Below are 20,540 nucleotides of genomic sequence, written 5' to 3'. Positions count from 1 at the left end.
CCCACACAGCATCTGACATCATGTATTTATCTCAGGTTTTTGCATTCAATGCGAAATCCGTGAATGATCGGAAAGTGAACTGAAGTTTCGAAGTAGTATAATTAATCAGCTATCGTGATTGGGAAGATCTGATTTGATTGGTAACGAAGAAGAGCAATGTAAGGGCTGAAGAATGTAGTTTGAAACGGAATAATACAATCCGATAATGCAGGGAACGAAAGTAAGATAGTATCAGTTTGTGAAAATGATCCACAGATGGAATACATGCGAATACAAGCCGACAGACTATCGGTATAGTTTCCACAAAAGCTTGTGAAATCAGTATTAAGTAATCGACTCACCCTCAGTTAAGAAGAATGAGAAATCATACATAAACCTTCACTATCGTCGCTGATGCACGCCGATACACTCTCCACTATATGTGAGAAAAACCAACCTGAACTTGAACTTTACCGTTCTTGATCAACTGCATTCAGGGGAATAGCAGAAACGAACTAGTTTCCAACTCATCCAGCGGCGAACATTTCAACTTCGCGTTGCGAATATCAAAAGAAACATGTTTCTGCACATTATTGTTGCACAGACCGTGCCACTGCCTCGTAAAGTTTTCGCGGACTTTCGTTGGAGAAAGTGACGGGATGTGAAACGTCGTTAATTTTATTATCACTTAGTTTCTGCTAACTTTACTCAGACACCACGTGGAAAGCGATTCGGTAAGCATTAAGCGAACTCACTCCTCAAAATAATTAACCCATTACTGAACTCCAACCGGTTCGCGGGTTCTGCCGGGAATTTTAAAAATTTCGTAGACGGTTTAGTTTGTAGTTATCCGATGTTTTCTTTTGCTCCTTTCATATTTGTATGTACTGTGAGAAACACGGTGTTGTGATGCGAGACATAGTTTCATTTCATGTACTGTAGATGTACTGTCACGCCAATCCTAACGTTTCAACTTGAAAATACGAAGCTAAAATTATTCATCACTCAAATTATAAATATTCGAGGTAAAAGTGTTCGATCGAGGCGAAAGCATTAAATACTTACTCTCTCTTACGGTTTGTTTGAACTTTTTATGCAATTGAAATGTATCTCGAAATTATGAATTTGGTGTAGTACATACTCATAATAAATTACCTTTTAGGTACAATACACAATAACTCCTAGCAAACATCACCCACTCAAATCGTGTGGAGCAATTGTTTTGGCATCAAATAGTTCGATGCTGTTAAAATTTGTCAATTCATGCAACTCTATTGTCGAACAAATTCGCACGTTTCTGTTCACATTTACAAAACAGCATTGTTGGCGTCTTGCCAATGTAGCCCAATGTTGATGGCGACGCGTCGGCCTATTAACTGCAATGCTCTGTAATGCGCAGCCATATTTCCCAGGCCGAATCACAAAAAAAAACCTACATTAGTTATTGATTATTGAGAAACTGATTTGAGAAGTAAAAATCATAATATAATCAGAAGCGTGCTAAATATAATTTCGTCGCAAATTAACCTTCAGAGTTATAAAATTGTCTACATAAAATTGAAAAAATAGAGTGATGTGTCCAATACATGACCGCGTTGTTGACGTATGACTAAGAAGTTGTTTCAGTGAATTCGCTTCATAGAACATTTCTGTTATCATTTCTGAGTAAAACGAAATTTGAGAATTGACTCTTTAGTAGAAAGTTTCTTTTGTCGTTTTTTTATGATTTCTGAAAATTTCAAAATGGTTTTTTAAAAACATTTTCAAATCATCTTCACAGCATTCACATATTCATTTACGCTGACGCAGCGAAAAAAAATGTAACATCGCGAAAATGACCGTTCATAAAAATAAAGGTTCATCGAATTCTCTGTCCAAACCATTAAGCATCACAACTGTAGCATCTGTAGCATCACAACGGGACCGATCCGCATGTGACGATTTATCGTAGCGTACAGAGTATGAATATAATTCGATACACGATAACATAAGGTCAACGTAAACTCAACGTAAAGGGGCGCAATATCAAATATTTCCTCACAGAAATCGTATAGCCGCATTCGCATTCAACACAAGCGCAATATCGACGTCGACAAGATTTATCCAAGAAAACAGTTGACGCAACGTTGACGTTATAAGTGTATTACAATTAAGTTAAAAAATTAACGCAACAAAAGTACACCAGTACAGGCATTTCTTTACATTGGAGAACCAAAAGTAGTCCGACGGAGTCAAATTTTACGACCACATTTTTGAACCTTGTTTCAATTAATTTTGCGACCACAACTGCTGTGGCGTGAGTTAGTGCACCTCGATACCGATCAGTAGTGGCTAATAAAACGACCCTAGTATTGCTCTGTAACCTATGAAAATTTAGCCATTCCATGCCAAACCGATAGAGTGTTCTCAGATTTTCGTCAAAATTGATAGTTTTGTTACTTATTTTGGGGTGGTCCAAAACATCATTTCCCCCCTTTTTCCAAAAATGACTTTTTAAAAAAATCTTAACTTTTGAACTACTTGACCGATTCAAATGATCCACATATTAAATTAAAGCTAGTCTTCTTTGAAAAAAAATATTGCACTCGTTCCTATTTTCTGTCCATTAAGCAACCGTGACCAAAACATATTAACTGTAGAAAATCAGAGCTCAAAACCGATAAAAAAATATCTTTGATTTTTGGATTTGTTACGTAAAAAAACTCATCTTTCAAGAAAAAACATAAAAAATATAGCGCCCTTGGCCCAGAAACCAGGTTAACTATAAAAAGTAAATACAATCAATAATTGCGAAGACAAAATTATTTTTTTGTAAGTGTGATATTTTTGCGAAGAAGATCAGCTTGGCTTCAATTTAATATGTCGATCATTTGAATCGTTCAAGTAGTTCAAAAGTTCTGAATTTTTGAAAAAAGTCATTTATGGAAAAAGGGGAAAAAATATTTTCGGATCACCCTAAAATGGAAATGGGCGAAATAAAACAAAAAAATTATACGGATCTAATATTTTGCGATAAGGAACAAAACTACTAATTTTAACGAAATTCCGACAATCTCTAGATCTTCACCAGTAGCTTTAGAAAATAGCTTTCGTTAACCAATTTGAATAAAAATGATTCGATATCATGAAAACAGGGAACGCGAAACTCCCTGTTATGAAACTTATTATAGGATTTCAAAATCAAAACACATGTCATTGAAATAAAAAGAGAAATATAAAAAAAAATTCATTTCTTTTTTTCTGTTTAGTGAGTGGTCTACTCATTTGTACCGAACAAAAAATCAACTCTTTGCTACCTTCAATAAGCTACTGACACGTTAAAACAAACAATGCAAAGCATGAGACTAGCAATTGACTGACACAGCACCTATGTACAGGGTGCAGGTACAGGGTACAGGGCGTATAAAAAAATGTCCCACGATACAAAGTTTTTATTCTCGAATAAAAAAACGATACAAAGTCGACAACTTAACCGCTCAGGAACCAACACACTTGATAGTTGCAGCGCGATCGTTATTTTTTTTTCTTCAGAGAGCGTAGCGTGACTTATGCGCCACCCTGTACATAGGTGTTGTGTCCTGTAGTGTGTCGGAATCCATATAAAATATCGAGAAATAAACTAAAAAGTCGTTGACTTCATAATACGAGGGTCGTTCAAAAAATAAGTTTCAGTGCCTCAGTGATCCTCGGGCTGATTTTCCGCGGAAGCGAGTTTCATAGTAATTTTATAGATCTTCCCGAAATTTGTCAGTGAGTGGTAGGTTCTTACTCTTTTATTTTGGTCGTGGCTTTCAAATTATATGACTACTGGTATACACGTCCTTACAGATGAATAGTTTAATGATTTAAGTATTGATAAAACATAGTTTTAGTGCTTTTTTGTTCGCGTTTGCACCTCGATTTCGTTTATCCGCGGTATCCTTGCCAGACTATTCCGCGGATACTCGGAATGTGTTCTGTGTTCTATTTTAAAGCGATTGAACTTATGTAACGATCGGTCGGCGGATAGATTTCGTCGACACAAACCAAGGTTCATAGGAAAGGAATACACAATCTTGCAGAGAAATGTGCGTAATGTATTGGAACAAACGGGAATTACTTCGAATAAAAATATTTTGAGGTTCCCCTAAAAATTATGAGTTTTTGATTATCATGTGATGGTTATCCCATCCTCTCACTCCACATACGATTTGCTGCATCGGTAATCGGTGCTATTTATAACACAACAAAGGAAGCCTCATATCACCAGTCCCGCTGTGTCCAACTGTGAACATTCGAACAATAGGAATATTCTTACGCCGAAAAAGACGACATGTGTTGTGTATCGATAGGATAGGAATACTCTTACGCCTAAATGGCTAATGTGTAATAGATAAAAATGTGTATCGATAAGATAGGAATACTCCTACGCCTAAAATGACTACTACGTATTATACAATATGAGAAAAAATGTATATGAGGGGCTTAGAATGAAAGGGGTGTAAGTGATTTGATCAATTTCTCTACATCGACTCTCTCTTTTGGTCATAACTTAGCTGCAAATACATTCCCAGCTGTATTTAACAATGTGGAAGAAAGGTGAGAACCTCATCTATCGGATTGTATAGCAAACTTAAATTGGAACGTTTTTGCAGTTGAGTTATTAACTAAATAAAAAGTTGATGAATGATAAATTAATAAAAATATGATAAATTCGGCTCTGTTACAGCTGAATTGCTAAATGAATCTAACAAAAAAAGACAGATGGGATAAAAAAAACCTGGTGAATTAAAAAAAAATCAAAAAACCAAAATTATAACAAGCAAACGATGTGGCTTCAACCGCTTTTTTCTTCAAAAGAATAAAAAATTGGGAAAAAAATTGAAAAAAAGTCTGCAATTAAGTTACATTTAAGCAAAAACGCCACTGATTTCGAGGACTCTGGATCTTTTTACCAGTAAATTTTAGTAAATTAGTAAATTCGCTATTTTAGTAGCGAATTTTTATTCGGTGTCAAACTCGACATCTTTAATACGCCGAACAACAAAGTTAATTTTTTTTTAGAATGACACTGACATATTTAGAAGTTTATTGTCAAATCAATCAAGTATTTATCGAAGTAAATTAGTAGGAGGAGTATATTTGTATTGGTAAACAAAATATGATATGATATGATCATCATTTTACATAATTTTTAAATAGATGACATTTGCATTGTGACTTGTGATCATTATTTTGCACTTTATCGGCCACTAGCCTATTAATTGGCTCTTCGATTTATAGAATAAGTATAAGTTTCAAGTAATTCATCTTCCTTAGAATCGAATGGAATAAGCGATGTGTAACGAAAAATTAGTCGGAACTAAAAATAAATGAGAATAAATACATAGTGAATGGCGGTCGATAGAGTATAATGTGGTAAAAAGATCCAGAGTCCTCGAAATCAGTGACATTTTTGCTTAAATGTAACTTATTTGCAGACTTTTTTCCCACGTCACACACACTGACACTAATAGTCTTAAAAATATAATCTTAATACTGCTAAAATCATGAAAGTTTGTTTGCTTCTATAAAAACATATTTTTCAGTGCATGTTTGTGAAATTTGTTTGATATTTTTTAAAAACAACTTCAATAATTTCTAACATTTTAGATCTTATAACTTTTGAGTTAGATTTGTTTATAAAAACTCAAAATTACAAAAAAAAATTATTTAAAAATTATACGACATGACATATGACATAAAAAAATACAAGTTAAAATTCATTTTTCTCAAAATATTTTTTTAATCTACAAAACAAAATACCAATAATACCTAAACACAATAAACAACAAGTCATTCATACATTGGAAGATGGTCACTTCTATACAAGATAAGTACTCGAGAGCGAAACAACGAATTTGAAGAGTTAGTATCAGATTAGATCCGTCTTAGTCTGCGGAAGGTCTGCGCCGAGTCAGCTGGTTGAAAATAAAACGACGAAAATGAAAGTAGAACATTTTCATTGAACAAAAGTTCAAATCCTTTGAACGATATTTTCTCAAGTACTTTTTCCACCGACTCGGTCTTCGAATATTTTTTTTTTCTTGGACAAATATACTCACCTCACATATAGTCTGAATCAAAACAGACATACAATTTGTTTTTCTGCCAATATTAACAGGACCTTCACCTTTTGCACCAATGAGTTGAAAAATGTGCGCGTCTTCAGCTTCATACGATTAACCTTGCAATAAATAGCGCCCGCATAACATGTTATGTAAGTCGTCTGTGCGGAAATCAACCACGCAGTGACCCATCGCATTGAGAACCTTTGGGAGAAACTGGTTTGCTCCAGAAACAATCAATTTTATTGCAATTCCATTCCAGAAAAAAGAGGTAGCACCCATCTCGAAAACCAGTTGCCATTTCATGATATTTCCAATCGATTTCAGCACTCGTATATAAAATTGCCAATTTTGATTCACCTTGATCTTTGCGGAACACCACTGAATGGAACCCTGATGTGTGTGGCGGAAGGAAATACCACCATTTCATTTCAGATGAAAAGCTCTTTTAATAGTATATTTTCATTCCGTTCACTCTATTTTTCTCTTCATTCTGTTAAAATCAAATTAAAACATGTGGTTTACTTCAAAATAAAGTAACAGTTACAGCTGCTCATTCATGTTTTAGCTCACATTTCCCCGCAAATTAAAATGAAAACCAATTAAATGTGAGACTACACGAGATGTTGCATGTCGACCCTAGTTGCTTTCCACTAAATAATGATGGATCTCACTTCAAACGCACTTTCAAATAAAAAATCTAGCGTAATTAAACTAAGTGTTTGGGTTACTACTCTTTACCATTCTCTCTATCATTTCTTTTTTATACATCACTCTTACAGGAGGCGCGGAGCTAGACGCCAACCGGGAGATACCACAGGATGTCATCCTGTGCCTGTCCAATCGCTCCCCCAGTGGGAGCCACACTGGCGGCTCTTTGCGGTGGTTCACAATACATGCTGTTCATGGGCTTGCTGGAAGTTTTCATTCGATCTCAGTGCGATCTGGAGGATCCCTGTGGAAGAATGCAGTCGAGAACATCGAGGAATACGGACTACGAATATGACTTCATCGTCGTTGGCGGAGGCTCTGGAGGTTCAGTAATTGCATCACGGCTGTCGGAGATTAAAAACTGGAAAGTTCTACTAATAGAAGCCGGTAAGTAGAGAGATTAAGTTCTTATGATTACCGAAATAATTTTTTGAATGTGAGAAATTAGATTGGGGAAATACAAAACCATTATTTTTCAGGTAGATGGCTGTCTCTTCTTGTATAAGTACGATCGAGTTACGCTAGAGGCGCGATAAAGATGATATTTCGTACTAGACACAGCTCTCAGAGAGTTTTATGATTGCTTGGCTGAGTTTTGTTTGAGTGGCGTCAAAGAAGAGAAAAAAAATTGACTCGATTATATACAGTGAAAAGAAATGGGAGGCTGTATATAATCGAGGCCGCTCTGTAACTGCCCGGTCTAACCGCCCTGTATCTGGCATTAATTTTACATACGGTTAGTAATATGTAAAGAAAATATGTACATTCTACTAATGTTTGCTTTACCAAAGATTTGGCAGCTTCTTTTGCCAATGATTTTTATGGGTGTAGGAGTTGTCTCGGTTACCTTCTCAGGTTGGCCAGTGATATATTCTGCCGTCACGAACTCTTTGGTAATAAACCGAATTGACAAAATAACGATTCAGTTCACTCCCGTAGTGTTCCCTAGGATATCCAGAGATATCTACCGCTGCTGCGTATTTGAATACAAATAGATTGAAACGTTTGACATGGAGTTCTCTCGGTTGCTTTTATAGGTTGCACTAAGAGTTGCAGCTGTGTTGAAGATAATTCGATTTTTTGGTCGAATTCCGTCGTTGACCTAAATACTTACCGGCGTGAATCCAATAAGTATCTAAAATATAGTTATATAGAAGGGTGATACTGAATCGACTCTTTATATTGTAAAGGCCATAAAGTACCGTTCTGAATCATATTTCGGACGCTTAAGGCATTTGATGCAGAAAACAGATCTAAACTTCATGCACAGGTATTGTTTGGTTGATATTTTTAATAAATTAGTTCAATATGCTTATAAGCTTTCTGCTATGATACTTATTTGATTGAATACATGAAAAAAAGGCCACAGGCCATAGTTGACGTAGGATTCCGTTGGCTATCTGTTGATTTTGGATATGTTTGAAGAATTACATCGTTAAACTCTTTGATAATGATTTGGTGACCAAACGACCCGTTCTCGAGCGGTAACACACCTTGGTTTTTATTTATGAAAATTGAAATAAATCGTTTCATATATGAAGTAATTTTCAACACAACTGCTACCATATATTTTACACTTACACTTGTAATAAATTTTTCACAATACACGATCAGTCATTGATATGCAATTCCACGAAGCAACATTTCGGTGGGAGCAAAAGCTCCCCCTACTATCATGTATTTGCAAAGCCGATTTCCCCCAGGCAGCTTGGTTTTGATGTCTCTGTTAGGGACCCGCCACACGTGTCGTAAATTTCGACCAATCAGATGTGGTTATTTCCGTCAGGATAGGGGTTGAAATTTTTCAATAGTTCGATAGTTAGTTTCATGACATATATTATTATCTTCAATATAAAAAATTGTTTTGGAGTGGCGGAATCGATTGACGCAAAAATTTCATCAATCCATCATGAAATGACTGAGCAATATGCGTTTGAAATTGGACAATTTTCACGATGTGCTCGATTTTCGATTTTCAATTTATACCCCAACATGTTCCCGAAAGACGTAATCCTACGTCAAAAAAATAAATACATTTAAATTTTATCAATTCAAAACTGCCTTCGGGCCTGCTAGTTCGATGGGAGATTAATCAGCCTCCCTAAATGAATATTGCTCATGGCGTCGCTTGGTGCCGCCGAAAGCAGACTCGTTTGCTGAGGAGTGCTGAGCGACAATGAAAATGTCTTTCTAAAGGTAGGTCGAGAAAGAGTATGAGCTAGTTTTCTTCGCAAGGGCCCTTCTCAGGGCTAGAGACGAATGAACGTAAAGTTTAAAATCTCTATAATTCAAAAGAAGAAAAATATTGCTACCAGATGTCACGAACTTCGACATTTTTTGCTACTATGGTGCTACTCGCCCGTGTAGTTGGCGCAAAGGCACCGCAAAAATATTATTTTATAGAATTCCTTCATGCATTTGTCTGATACGGGCTGTGTATCGTTCGTTCTTGTTTTTAAAGGGACTTTAACCCAAAGGTCATTCGTCCCTAACGAGCTGTGTATGACTGGAGCGTTCCGTTATATACATGCATGCATATGTCCTTCGCTTCTTTTGCCAAATCCAGTAAAAGGTTTAATGGGCTGTACGGAATCTGCTGCGTTTCTGTCGGATGTAGCAATTTAGTTTTGGGAGCGGTAACTTTTACGGATTCGCTGATGCTTTCCTTGACTTTGGCGCCATCGGCTTCTGTGCGTCGATTTGCGAGGGTTTGATTGGCACTACCACGACGAGCTAAACGACGGATAGTGGGTGTGATACGATGCGATGCAATGCACTTCGCTCCTCTGCCTCCTTTGCCGCATCCAATTGTTGATGTGAAGAGGATCGCACCAGCAATGCACACTAGATTTAATTCAATGCTCTCCGCTGCTTCCTCTTCTTTGCTCCCTTTGCCGCACCGCATCCATCGTTGGTTGCCGATGGCTTCCTCTCCTTTGCCGCATCGTATGGTGTTGGTTGATTTGTAGAGCACTGCACACTAGAAGCCCAGATGTTTGCCGATCTGAGCATTGAACGAGAATGAGAAATCCAGGTCAGGTCAGGCCTTGTATTATAGAGACTTTAAACTTTTGCAGTTCATTCGTCTCTAGCCTTGAGAAAGGCCCTTTGAAAACTCTACTCTATTCTACTCCAGCGCTACCACCTCCACCCTCTTGCCTTGAGAAAGGCACTCGATCCCTCGCCGTCCAGCTCGTCCAGCAACGATGTTGTCCAGTCGGTGTCCACACAAAAAATGGAGAAATCCAAAAATGCTACCGTCCTTTTATATCAGTTAGTATGTGATAAATAGGCGCCCCCCACTCGCTCGCCATGCAAATATTTGACTTATCGGGTAACGAAAGAAGCGAAGCAGGCGAAAAAGAAATGACGTCAATTTCGACCAATCAGTACCGTTTGAATAGGGATTCAGATTTTTCAATTGTTCGATAGTCAATTACATGATATATATTATTTTATTCAAGGTGAAAAATTGTTATAGAGTGCCGCAATATTTCGATGTAAAAATCACATCAATCCGTCATGAAATGACTGAGCAATAAGCGTTTGAAATTGGACATTTTTCACGATGCGATCGATATTCGTTTTTCAATTTGTACCCCAATATGTTCCCGAAAGACGTAATCCTACGTCAAAATAACAACAACTTGGTCTGTCTAAAAGTGTACTGTAATCTTCCGAGCAGTGTAGCCACACGAACAGATTTATCTGGAAAAGTACAGATTTTTTTCGTAATTTTTGGTACAGATTCTGTACGGTACAGAGTAAAGATTTTCGTCAAAAAGTACAAATTGGTACAGATTTTTTCCACGTGTGATATTTCTTACATTCGAACTAAGCAACATTAAGGTAAATGACGACTTTTAAGCCGCAGTATCGCTTGGAGCGATTTTTTTTAAATTTTCATTCATAATTGTACAGATAATACAGATTTTTGGACGAAAAAGTACAGATGAGAAAGATTTTTAAACCCTCTGGTACAGATTAAAATGTGGCAACACTGCTTCCGAGCATACAAAGATCTCTTAAAAATTGTCTACAACTATTGATGGCTTGTAAACTTATAATAAAACTTTTACCACTTGTTTTTTTAATTAACTTGGTATAATATTCTACAACCTCTTTTGTGATTTTTTTTTTCCAAAATATATATTTTTATAAAGGCTCATATGACGTTAGCCTCACGGGGCCGGGAGTTCATCTCTTTTGTGATATTTGCAAGCATTTATCCCGTCCCCTATTTTTCCCCAAAATGCTTGTCGTTGATAGATGTTTCTATATGTTATAGCTTCATGGTTTAAAATATATTTGAATTCAAGTTATTTGTTGTTCAAGGTAATATAATAATTCAAGCTTATTCACAGAGCTTCAATCTTGATTCTTCATTTTTATCAGAAAGTCTCATCTATTTTGTCATTATACTTTTGTACCAATTTTGCTGTCTTAATTCGTGAATTTGCACCTTTTTTGCCTTTTCAGATCTTCAAGTTTTTCTTACTGCTCCATCCGTTCTTCCTAGTTCCCCAACTTAGCGAATGTTTGGATTCCTTTTTCTTTCCGTTTTAACTCAATTTTCTTGTTGCTTTACTCAAGTTTTTGGCGCTTCGACTTTTCAATCAACATCTTCGCTGGTTCTACTACTTTATACAACATATCCCAGGACTCGTGTAACGTGAGGTTTACTTTTACCTGAGTTGATGAGTGAGTTACCAGGATACACAGCAACATAGGGAGGGTTCAACGTTTCTTCTGTTAGAAGTTCATCCAGTTGCACATTGTTCACTAATCACTATCACTATCAGCTAGTCTTCAGTTGAAAAACATGTGTATTATTTATACAATATTTCAAAATATTTTGGAACGTTATATGAATCTACGCTTTGCATCCATAATAAACATGAAAACTTACATTGTAGTATCACTAATTTCAACGATCCAAAATATGAATCGTAGAGAAAAAATTCGATTCAAATTTCGGACACTTTATTTTGTAATTTTTTGAAGGAATATTACATTATACTTGATTATATTTTATAGTCAACTACGAAACACTGCTTGGTAAATAAACTGATAACGATGAAGAGAACTGATGAAATTCAAATATTGATGAACGGTTAAATTCTACATGCTCATGCTAAGCGAACGTCAAACACAAACGATAATGAATAGTGCTGTTGAATTTTTTACTTCTGTGTTATAATTCAAATGTAATTCTCATATAAAATGATATTGACTCTTACTCTTACTCTAAAAAATCAATTGTGATATTAATTTCATAGTTATATCATCAGTGGCTTGGTGCACTTTTTTCAAGATATAATTAAAAAGTATCCCAAATATGAAACTGAATGAATGGTACCTAATGTTTTATTTTTTCTGTGGCAATACTGAAGCTATATGGAAATAATCTTTTTCTAGATTTTTGCCAGTTGGTAAGATTCATGAGTGTAATAGAAGAGAAGTACAGAGATTCTAACCATCAACTATCTCGCAAAATCTTAATGAACATGAAAAAACCGCATGAAAAAAATGTGCAAAACTTCACCAGTAGCTTTAAAAAAACCGTGTTCGGTACACAATTTGAAAAAAAACCTTTTTTGTGCGGTAGATAGGGATCGCATAAAAAAAGTTTCTCCCAAGAAAAAAAATCAAATCGACGCCGTTCACCGTTCGAATTCCTTTTGTTTCCCTGCTTTGCGATGGGACAGTTTGCCTTTTCGGTTGCACGTGGTTGTGTTGTGCTTTTAACGGGTGTTAAATAAAAATGAGAATTTTTTCAATACCTTTCAGAAACTCAAATAAAGAGCGTAACATTTTCTTTCTCCAAGAAAATTGCTCCTTGGGCTCCCTAGAAACAGTAGGCGTGTTTGGTTTTGCTAGTTTGAATTTAGTCAAAGCAAAGATGGCGTCGAAACAGCACGTGCTCCGCGAACGCATTGTACGGTTCTACGAAACGCATTTCCAGCAAGGAAAAAAGTTCACGGTGGCACATTTTAAGGAAGAAAATGTACCTGTCAGTACGGTATATCGTATCCTGGGTTCCCTGAACGTAGAGCGGAAGGTCGGAAGTGGTCGTCCGGTGACGATAATGACGAAGCAGAGGAAGACATCGTTAAAGAAGCTGTTTGACAACAAGGACGCAACCAGCCTGCGTGACGCCGGTTGGAAATATGGCTGCTCCCACGTATTGATCCATCGGACCCTCAAGATGGAAGGAATCGTCTGCAGGAAGAAGACGAGGTCGCCGGAGTACACGGACGAGCAGATTGAGACGGTTAAATCACAGTGTCGGTGGATGACCAAAAAATACCGCGGGACGTCTTTCGTTCTGGACGACGAAAGCTATTTTCCGCTGTCCAAAACGCATATTCCAGAAAATGATAATTACTACTGCAGCGACAAGTCATCCACACCGCCTGAAGTGAAATACAAGTTCAAGCACAAGTTTGAAAAAAAGGTTATGTTGTACAATGGATTCCGACCATTTCCGACCATTTCCGACCGGGGCATTTCAAAGCCTTGGTTTAAGCCGAGCGGTCTGGCAATCAACCAACAAATCTATCGAGAAGAGTGCCTCGATAAAAGCCTGCTGCCGTTCCTGAACGAGCATCACGCGGATGGGAAGTACGTCTTCTGGCCGGACAAGGCGTCTTCCCATTACGCCAAGAAGACGCTGGCGTATCTTGAGGAGAGAAAGATACCGTTCGTGCCGAAAGATCGTAACCCAACAAACTTGCCCTAGTGCCGCCCAATAGAGGATTTCTTTGGCTCACACAATTGGAGGGCCAAGGACACGAAGCAACTGACTACAAGAATCCGGAATTGTATCCGGAAAATGGACGTAAGTGCCGTACAACGTTCTAGTGAGAGCATCGCGACAAAGTTGCGTCGAACAGCAGACCACGGCCCTTACTCAAACATTCACTGACATTTTTTTGAAGAAAATACATTATGTTATTAATAAAAAATACTGAAATCGAAGAAAAATTTTTTTTTTTTATATGTTATTCAAAAAATTATCATTTTTTATTTAACACCCGTTAGTTGCATGTCGAAACTTGTTTCCAACAGCAACAAGTCATGTGCAACTTAGAGCATTTGATGGAAGGATGGGAATGATTTTAGAAGTGGATAATTTAGACGCAAATATGCTTTTTTCGCACTGGAATGCATAAAAACCATCAAAAAAAAAACTAAATGGACGAGAATTTCGCCAAATATGCTTCTTTTCATATACCGCACAAAAGAAAAATCGCACAAAAACAGGTTTTCCTGTACATTACAAAGTAAATGTCACACACAAGAGAACAACCTCTCTCGATATTGTTCGTTCACACGTTGTTGTGTTTGTTCTCTGTATTAGCATTTCGAGCGACTGATTCACAGTGGTATTTGCGGTTGTTCCTTATTGACGGTACGGGTAGGTAATCGCACAAATTAGCGAAACAAGTATATGTTCAAATGAAAATGATTCTAATTTTCATCAATTTAAACTAGACTCGGTGATAATAATGTATAGCATATCTATAGCACAAATTTTGCAGACTCTTCGAATCCATTGGTATGAAAAGCATACAAAAAAAACCTTTCACAACAAAAATAGTTATCAACGTTAACATTATATAATAAAACATAATACTGACTATCTGGAGCAGCGGTACTCAATCTTTTTTTCCGGGGGGACCACAAAAACGAGTCAGTAAGGATGTCGGGGACCGCAAAAAAAAAATAAGAAGAGTGATGTCCAAATTCAAGAATGAAACTCTTTAGTACATTCTTTGGGTAGCACTGACAAGACCCGATAAATGAATGCTTTCACGAAATGAGAGTTTCGTCATAAATCCGAACATGCTCATAAATTCATAGAAACTCTCTCCCAGCAAAAAATTATACAAATCAATTAGCTTTTGATTACATTAGTTGTTCTCGAACGCATCGAAATTTTCAAAATACCTATTTAGTCGACTGTTTTGTAGGCCCTAAGAAGGATCGATTTGTTTGCGTGGCTTTAAGAAGCAGTTGAAGATGGGTGATTCATGATTCATTTTTGTCCTCTCGAGAACAATACACGGCCGCAGCGTGATGAACACGTTGCGGCCTGAGGCGATATCATATTCTTACTCCCACCAACACAAAAAAAAACAATTCGTACTTGTGATTCAACCATACGCAGCCTATGTGTACGCTATGAAAACCGATGTGGTAAGTTCTATATATTTCAATAGCTTTAAACAAAATGGTCGAAAAGTTTTTGAACGATAGAGAATATTTTTTGAGATAATAAGTAACAAACATTGTCATACCACTTCGTTCAACTGGCAAAAAGATATTAACGCTTAAATCCTTGCACCTCAAACATAACGCTCTCGTTTTCAAAATTTAAAACTTGCACCCCAGTGCAGAGATGATGTGGTGCAAAAATACAGAAGCACGCTCCACCAGACGATATGAAAATCGATGTGATGCCTCTACCGAACCACTTCCGTTCTTCCTTTGTATCGAGCATATCAGCTGTGTCTGACATCGGCATTGAGAATTGAAAAAGACTACCTTCTGCTAGCCGGAGCAAGACTGTGACTTCGATAGTAAAGATCATGTTTTTAACTACAAAGGCTTTGAAATTTCTCCTTTAAAATTCGCCTCTAGCCTTGAAAAAGGTCAATATGGAAACTAATATAAACTCTCGGCCTTTAGAAAGACCCTTTGGAAGAACTCACTGCCATTTTTTCGCAAGCTGAATGCCTGAGCAAACGTCAATGCTGTGAAATTGTGAATAGCTTGTTTATACTCAATAAATTGAAAACGAGTGTAGCTCAAATTGGAATATTATAGAAACCATTATATATATCATAGAACGAACGGAGCATCTGCTATTATTTCTCATGAAAACGAGCCCAGTTTTCTGATTTGGCACCGTGAAAGACGTAGTCATACGTGAAAAATAGATAATGTTTTTAGATTTTCGTTATTGTTACACATACAAAATAGTTCAAGAAAAAGTGACACCACATGGCCCAACCACAAGAGCTCGCCGGGAAGAGCGCCCGCGGGTCGCAGGTTGAGTATAGCTGATCTATAGCCATTGCTACGAGTGGTCAACTGCGATTGCGGCGAATATTTTCAAAGAAATCCAAAATCTACATGCAATGAATACAGAACCCTTCACCTTTCTTAGGAAACACTTATTGCAGTTCTCACATTCCTTAACCTTGAGCTAGTTGTTGCTTTCCGTGATTTACATGAATCAACGAATTTGCACAAAAAACACACTGAATGGCGCTTAGGAACAGCAAATCAAGTTGTTCAAGTTTCGGTGACTCGAGCTTTCAGTAGTCAATAACGACGCCGGCCACATCCTTTCCAGGGGAAGGAAAAGAATGTTAGTATGATATTTGCACTCAAAAGGGTCGCCTTTATAGTGCAAATATCCTTGTGATTGTCATCGATGGAACGAAAATCCGAAAATCTCATGTGTCGCAACACGCGGCGGAGATCATCTTCAAGTATCACACGTACTTTTGATCGAAATTCAATCGCAATTTCGGTCATGCTACCATAGAGATCCGTCATTTGCATGCGTTGCGTTGATTCCCGTTCTAGTCGATGAAATTTCCGTCAAAGAATTTTTATTTAGGTTTTACTGGTACACGAGTGATCTAGGATTTGCCACTTGGAATACAGCCAGGGTGTGATCGACAAAAATCACAACCAAGTACTGAAACAATGAAGCTTAGGATATATTTTTGATTTGAAAAAAATTTGAATGCTATAAATGTCAAGTTTTTTTCGAATTATTATTTCATTTCAAAAGGTTATCCAATTCTCTAAAAATCCGAAATATTGTGGTATACACAATATAACTGAATTAGTAAAAGGCAAAATTTGTACACTCATCTTTCATTAATATTTTTCTAATTCTACAAACAGCATGGACAGATCTTGAAGAACGAATGAATATGGAGATTATTAGCGTTAGTATTTTTCTATGCATTCCCTGGGTTTCTATGCGTACTGCCCGAAAACATATCAGCCTGGAATAACGACCTTTAACGGGGGGAATCCCGTCTTTTTCTTTTCCTTTTCCTCCATCCTTCCTCTCCGTTCTTCATCAGTCTCAGTCACTACACTCGCGGCCGCCAGAAACCCGTTTGATAATAACTGGCCTTGACCGTTCAATTGCATCGCTACTCTTAACAAAACAAGCTTCCCACAATGGCGCGTGTTTTCTGGATTAAATGTATCATTTTCTGCACGATTCTAACGTGCCGGCGCAGTTTGACATTCGCTAACGATGATGTAGTGCCGTCCGGATTTGGCTACGAGCTGCTGATTACCAAAATGGAACTACTCGAACACAAGTATGTAGGTCACGCTCTGTTTTAGGGAAGTGTGAGATTATTTATAATTTATTTTCATCTGATAATCTAGAGTGTCCACCTTGGAAGCAATTGTGGCAGATCTGAAGGCCCAACAAGTCAGGTTAGTTGAAAATATCAACTCGTTGAAAGCGTCTTGCCCAGAAGGGTCTATGGACACAACGGGAGGCTACAAATCCTGCAGTGATGCCCCAACCAAAATTCCAGGAGTGGTTTCATTGAATCCTCCGAGAGGTCCTCCGTTCGATGCACTCTGTGACTTCCATAATCATGGCGGAGGCTGGACAATAATACAACATCGATTCAGCGGAGAAGAAGACTTTTATCGTACCTGGGAAGAGTACAAGCGTGGTTTCGGGAAGTTGACGGGGGAATTCTGGCTGGGCCTTGAGAAAATCTACAGAATAACGAACTCGGGCGACTTCGAACTGATGTTTATTCTGACGGATCGCGATTTGAACTTAGTATACGCCAAGTATAGCCTATTCAGGATAGGCAGTGAAGACGAAGGATACTTGATAACTCGTTTGGGAAATTACTCCGGAACGGCTGGCGATTCCTTTAGCTACCATTCGGGAATGAAATTCACCACTTGGGATCGAAAGAATGACAAAATTCCTGGGAGCAACAATAACTGCGCAGTTACGTTCCATGGTGCTTGGTGGTACAACAATTGTCAGACAAGGTTAGAATTTGATGAAGTTGAAATATCTGTGATGTATTGTCACTCAAACCATTTACGTTGCAGCAATTTGAATGGACGTTATAGGGGCGACGGAGAATCCACCTGTTGGAACACTTACAATCCACCGAAATTTGCCTGGTGCAACGGTTTCAATAGCATACTCATTATGATACGTGAAACGAATTAAATTGATTTATCATTCATTACCTTCAAAGAATTAATCGAATTATGGAAGTAAACCACTCTCAAAGAACTTCCACGTGCATTTATTAATATAACTGACAATTATCCAATGTAAATAATTCTACCACATCAAATAAGATACCTGATGATTAATTAGAAGGACATTCTTCATCTTGCATTGAAGCTTCAACACTCCCACTCACGTTTATCCAAGTACAAAAATACAACACGATCTGCTGATGGCAAACCGCTTGTTATGTCCGGTGCCTTTCGGTGAAATTTTCTCTCCTCCGAACAATGAATTACGACCCATAGATTTTCCCACTGTTGCTACCATCTCGAAGGTCGCTCACCTTCAATCGCTGCTTCTATTGCTCGCAGAAGGTGAAGATGCAACCAAAGCCATTCAAGCGCAGTTTTGACTCCCACCAGCGCCATTCCTCCGAAAACGGAATTTCGAATTCATGCTTTCCCATAAACGCACGGAAACTGATGGCATTTGTTGATCCGCACAGAAGACGGTGTCTGGACGCGTCGTCACGAATAGAAAATTATGCTTTCGCCGCTTTTACGCCAAAAAGCAAACACTGAGAATGGACAGATGCACATCTAACCAGCAGCAGGCACGGTTCGCCTGACAATTCGCTAGATTCCGGGAGCGGGATTGTGTACGAGAGATTAGTGGGTTTTTATACAGAGGTGAACTTGGCCACTATATTGGATCCCCTATTGGGATGCTCCATAGGGATGATGACTGGGACGTTAGCTTCAGACAGAGTCTATAGGATTAGGACTTTGGACAGACACAAAAACAACACAATCGCATGGTGTGTTTCTAAAACGGTATATCGGTTAGATTAAAGTGAGGCAACTCGGAATGTTTTGAAAGCAAACCGATTCAGAAATAGCGACAGCGGCAAGGGTATAGCAAAACAATGCGAAACGTGACTGAGAACTTGGGGCACAACGGGAGGCCACCTCTCCGAGGGAGAACTCGTGAATCTGATGGTGGCTTATGTATGAATACTCCAGTACAAGGTGAAACAAAAGGTGCTTTGATTGTTGGCGGGTTGGGCGACGTGATGATTCGGCGGAGGGATTTTGATGTTGGTGAAAAATCAGCACCTAGTCCCACCAAAATGTGGGCGTTAATGGACATAAACATTTAAAGGTTCCGGTTCTAAGATCCTTGGCTGTGTCTTCTGATGATATTACAGACGATCATATATATGTCAAAGTTATCTTAAAAATAACAATCAAGAGGTGAATCATGATTACAAACCGTATATGAAAGAATAACTATTTTGTTTGATTGATCAAAATATTTTCTATCTCTAAGCCGCCGAGGTAACGCAATCCGAGTGGCGGCCTCTCGCAAGCAAACCTGTGTTCCACCGATTGCCCGGTTTGTTTGAAACATAGGATACGATCCTTTAGTTAGGTATACGGTATACGTTTACCTGGTGCGTTTGCCCGGTTACTAATGCATGTTATGCATTTTGATTGCCTAGTTACAAACGTGAAGCCCCAAATGAATGTAAACCTAACTAGGGGATCATCTCCTATATTTCAAACTAACCGGGTAATCGGTGGAGCACAGAATTCATAATAAAAATTTAAATCAGTGCTATAATACGTATGTACTAAAATTGTCAGCTTTCTTTCGAGTAAACGGGTTGCGTCATCCATATGAATGGGTAATCTTCATAATACGTTATGAAACTGCATTCTTTCACTTTTCATTTAAAAAAAAAAAGAATTTATTCAACGTCGCTATTTCTCAAATTGCGCTACCCATGAAAAATACTTCTTGAATGGAAATGAATGAACGAGACAAATATGATCTTTATATAATACTGATCAGAAATAAATATACAATTACTTCCTAATAATAAAATTTGCGTATTATTCAAATATATCCTTAATTCGGGTAGATGTTACGTTCGGGTAACTGTTACATTCGGGTAATTGTTAAATTTTGGTAACTGTCACATTCGGGCAAATGTCGGGTTACTGTTACATTCGGGTAATTGTTGCATTCGGGCAAATATAATATATTCGGGTAGATGTTACATTTGGGTATCGATCGCACTCGGGTATTTGTTACATTCGGGTGAGTGGAATTCGGGGTTTCGGGTAAATGTGACACAATCTCAGTGATCATCTACATCAGGGGTTCTCAAACTATTTGGGGCAAGAGACCCCTTTTCCAGAATGAAATGATAATATAGACCCCTATAGCAAATTTCTTTAAAAATTATATCTCTAGTTTTTTACTTATTCATACCAAATACTTACCAATTTAAAAACCTTGCGGTTGGTTAATAGGGTAAATAAATAGACATAAAAATCAGTCCATATCCATATCATATACAGTGTAATTGATAAGTATATATACAAATAACTTACAAATACTTTAGCAGGTAATTAATTTTTGAAAATAAACAGGAAGTGGGTTATATCTGTAGTATAACCACAAGGATGACGTAGGACTATCGTTGGTTTAGTGATCATTTGTTA

At 37.7% G+C, this 20,540-nt stretch overlaps 3 protein-coding genes across 9 annotated transcripts in view; 2 read left to right on the top strand and 1 right to left on the bottom strand.

Moving 5' to 3' along the window:
• Positions 1-20,540, bottom strand: part of LOC129773126 (fructose-bisphosphate aldolase-like) — a 609,238-nt gene that overhangs the window by 351,019 nt on the left and 237,679 nt on the right. The gene's annotated exons all lie outside the window — the stretch shown is intronic.
• Positions 1-20,540, top strand: part of LOC129773122 (glucose dehydrogenase [FAD, quinone]) — an 83,108-nt gene that overhangs the window by 40,601 nt on the left and 21,967 nt on the right. For all 3 annotated transcript variants that reach the window (XM_055776684.1, XM_055776685.1, XM_055776683.1), the window contains one exon: positions 6,848-7,163. In XM_055776684.1, the coding sequence (XP_055632659.1) occupies positions 6,887-7,163 (277 nt within the window). In that variant the 5' untranslated portion in view covers positions 6,848-6,886. The remainder of the gene's footprint in view (positions 1-6,847; positions 7,164-20,540) is intronic.
• On the top strand, positions 7,171-19,277 carry LOC129773129 (fibrinogen C domain-containing protein 1-like). 5 transcript variants are annotated; one of them, XM_055776699.1, is made up of 5 exons: positions 7,171-7,512; positions 16,704-16,747; positions 16,889-17,134; positions 17,205-17,837; positions 17,901-19,277. In XM_055776699.1, the coding sequence occupies exons 3-5, from the start codon at positions 16,989-16,991 to the stop codon at positions 18,022-18,024; spliced, it is 903 nt and encodes a 300-aa protein (XP_055632674.1). In that variant the 5' UTR covers positions 7,171-7,512; positions 16,704-16,747; positions 16,889-16,988; the 3' UTR covers positions 18,025-19,277. The 5 variants fall into 5 exon arrangements, 4 of the variants coding, with proteins under 4 accessions (XP_055632674.1, XP_055632673.1, XP_055632672.1 ...); XM_055776698.1 differs by having other exon boundaries at positions 16,704-17,134; XM_055776697.1 differs by having other exon boundaries at positions 7,171-16,747.

The sequence above is a fragment of the Toxorhynchites rutilus genome, chromosome 3, assembly GCF_029784135.1.
Source record: "Toxorhynchites rutilus septentrionalis strain SRP chromosome 3, ASM2978413v1, whole genome shotgun sequence".
Classification (NCBI taxonomy): Eukaryota; Metazoa; Arthropoda; class Insecta; order Diptera; family Culicidae; genus Toxorhynchites; species Toxorhynchites rutilus.
The sequence above is the reverse complement of the archived record's forward strand: the minus strand, read 5'-3'. Positions and strand labels throughout refer to the sequence as shown.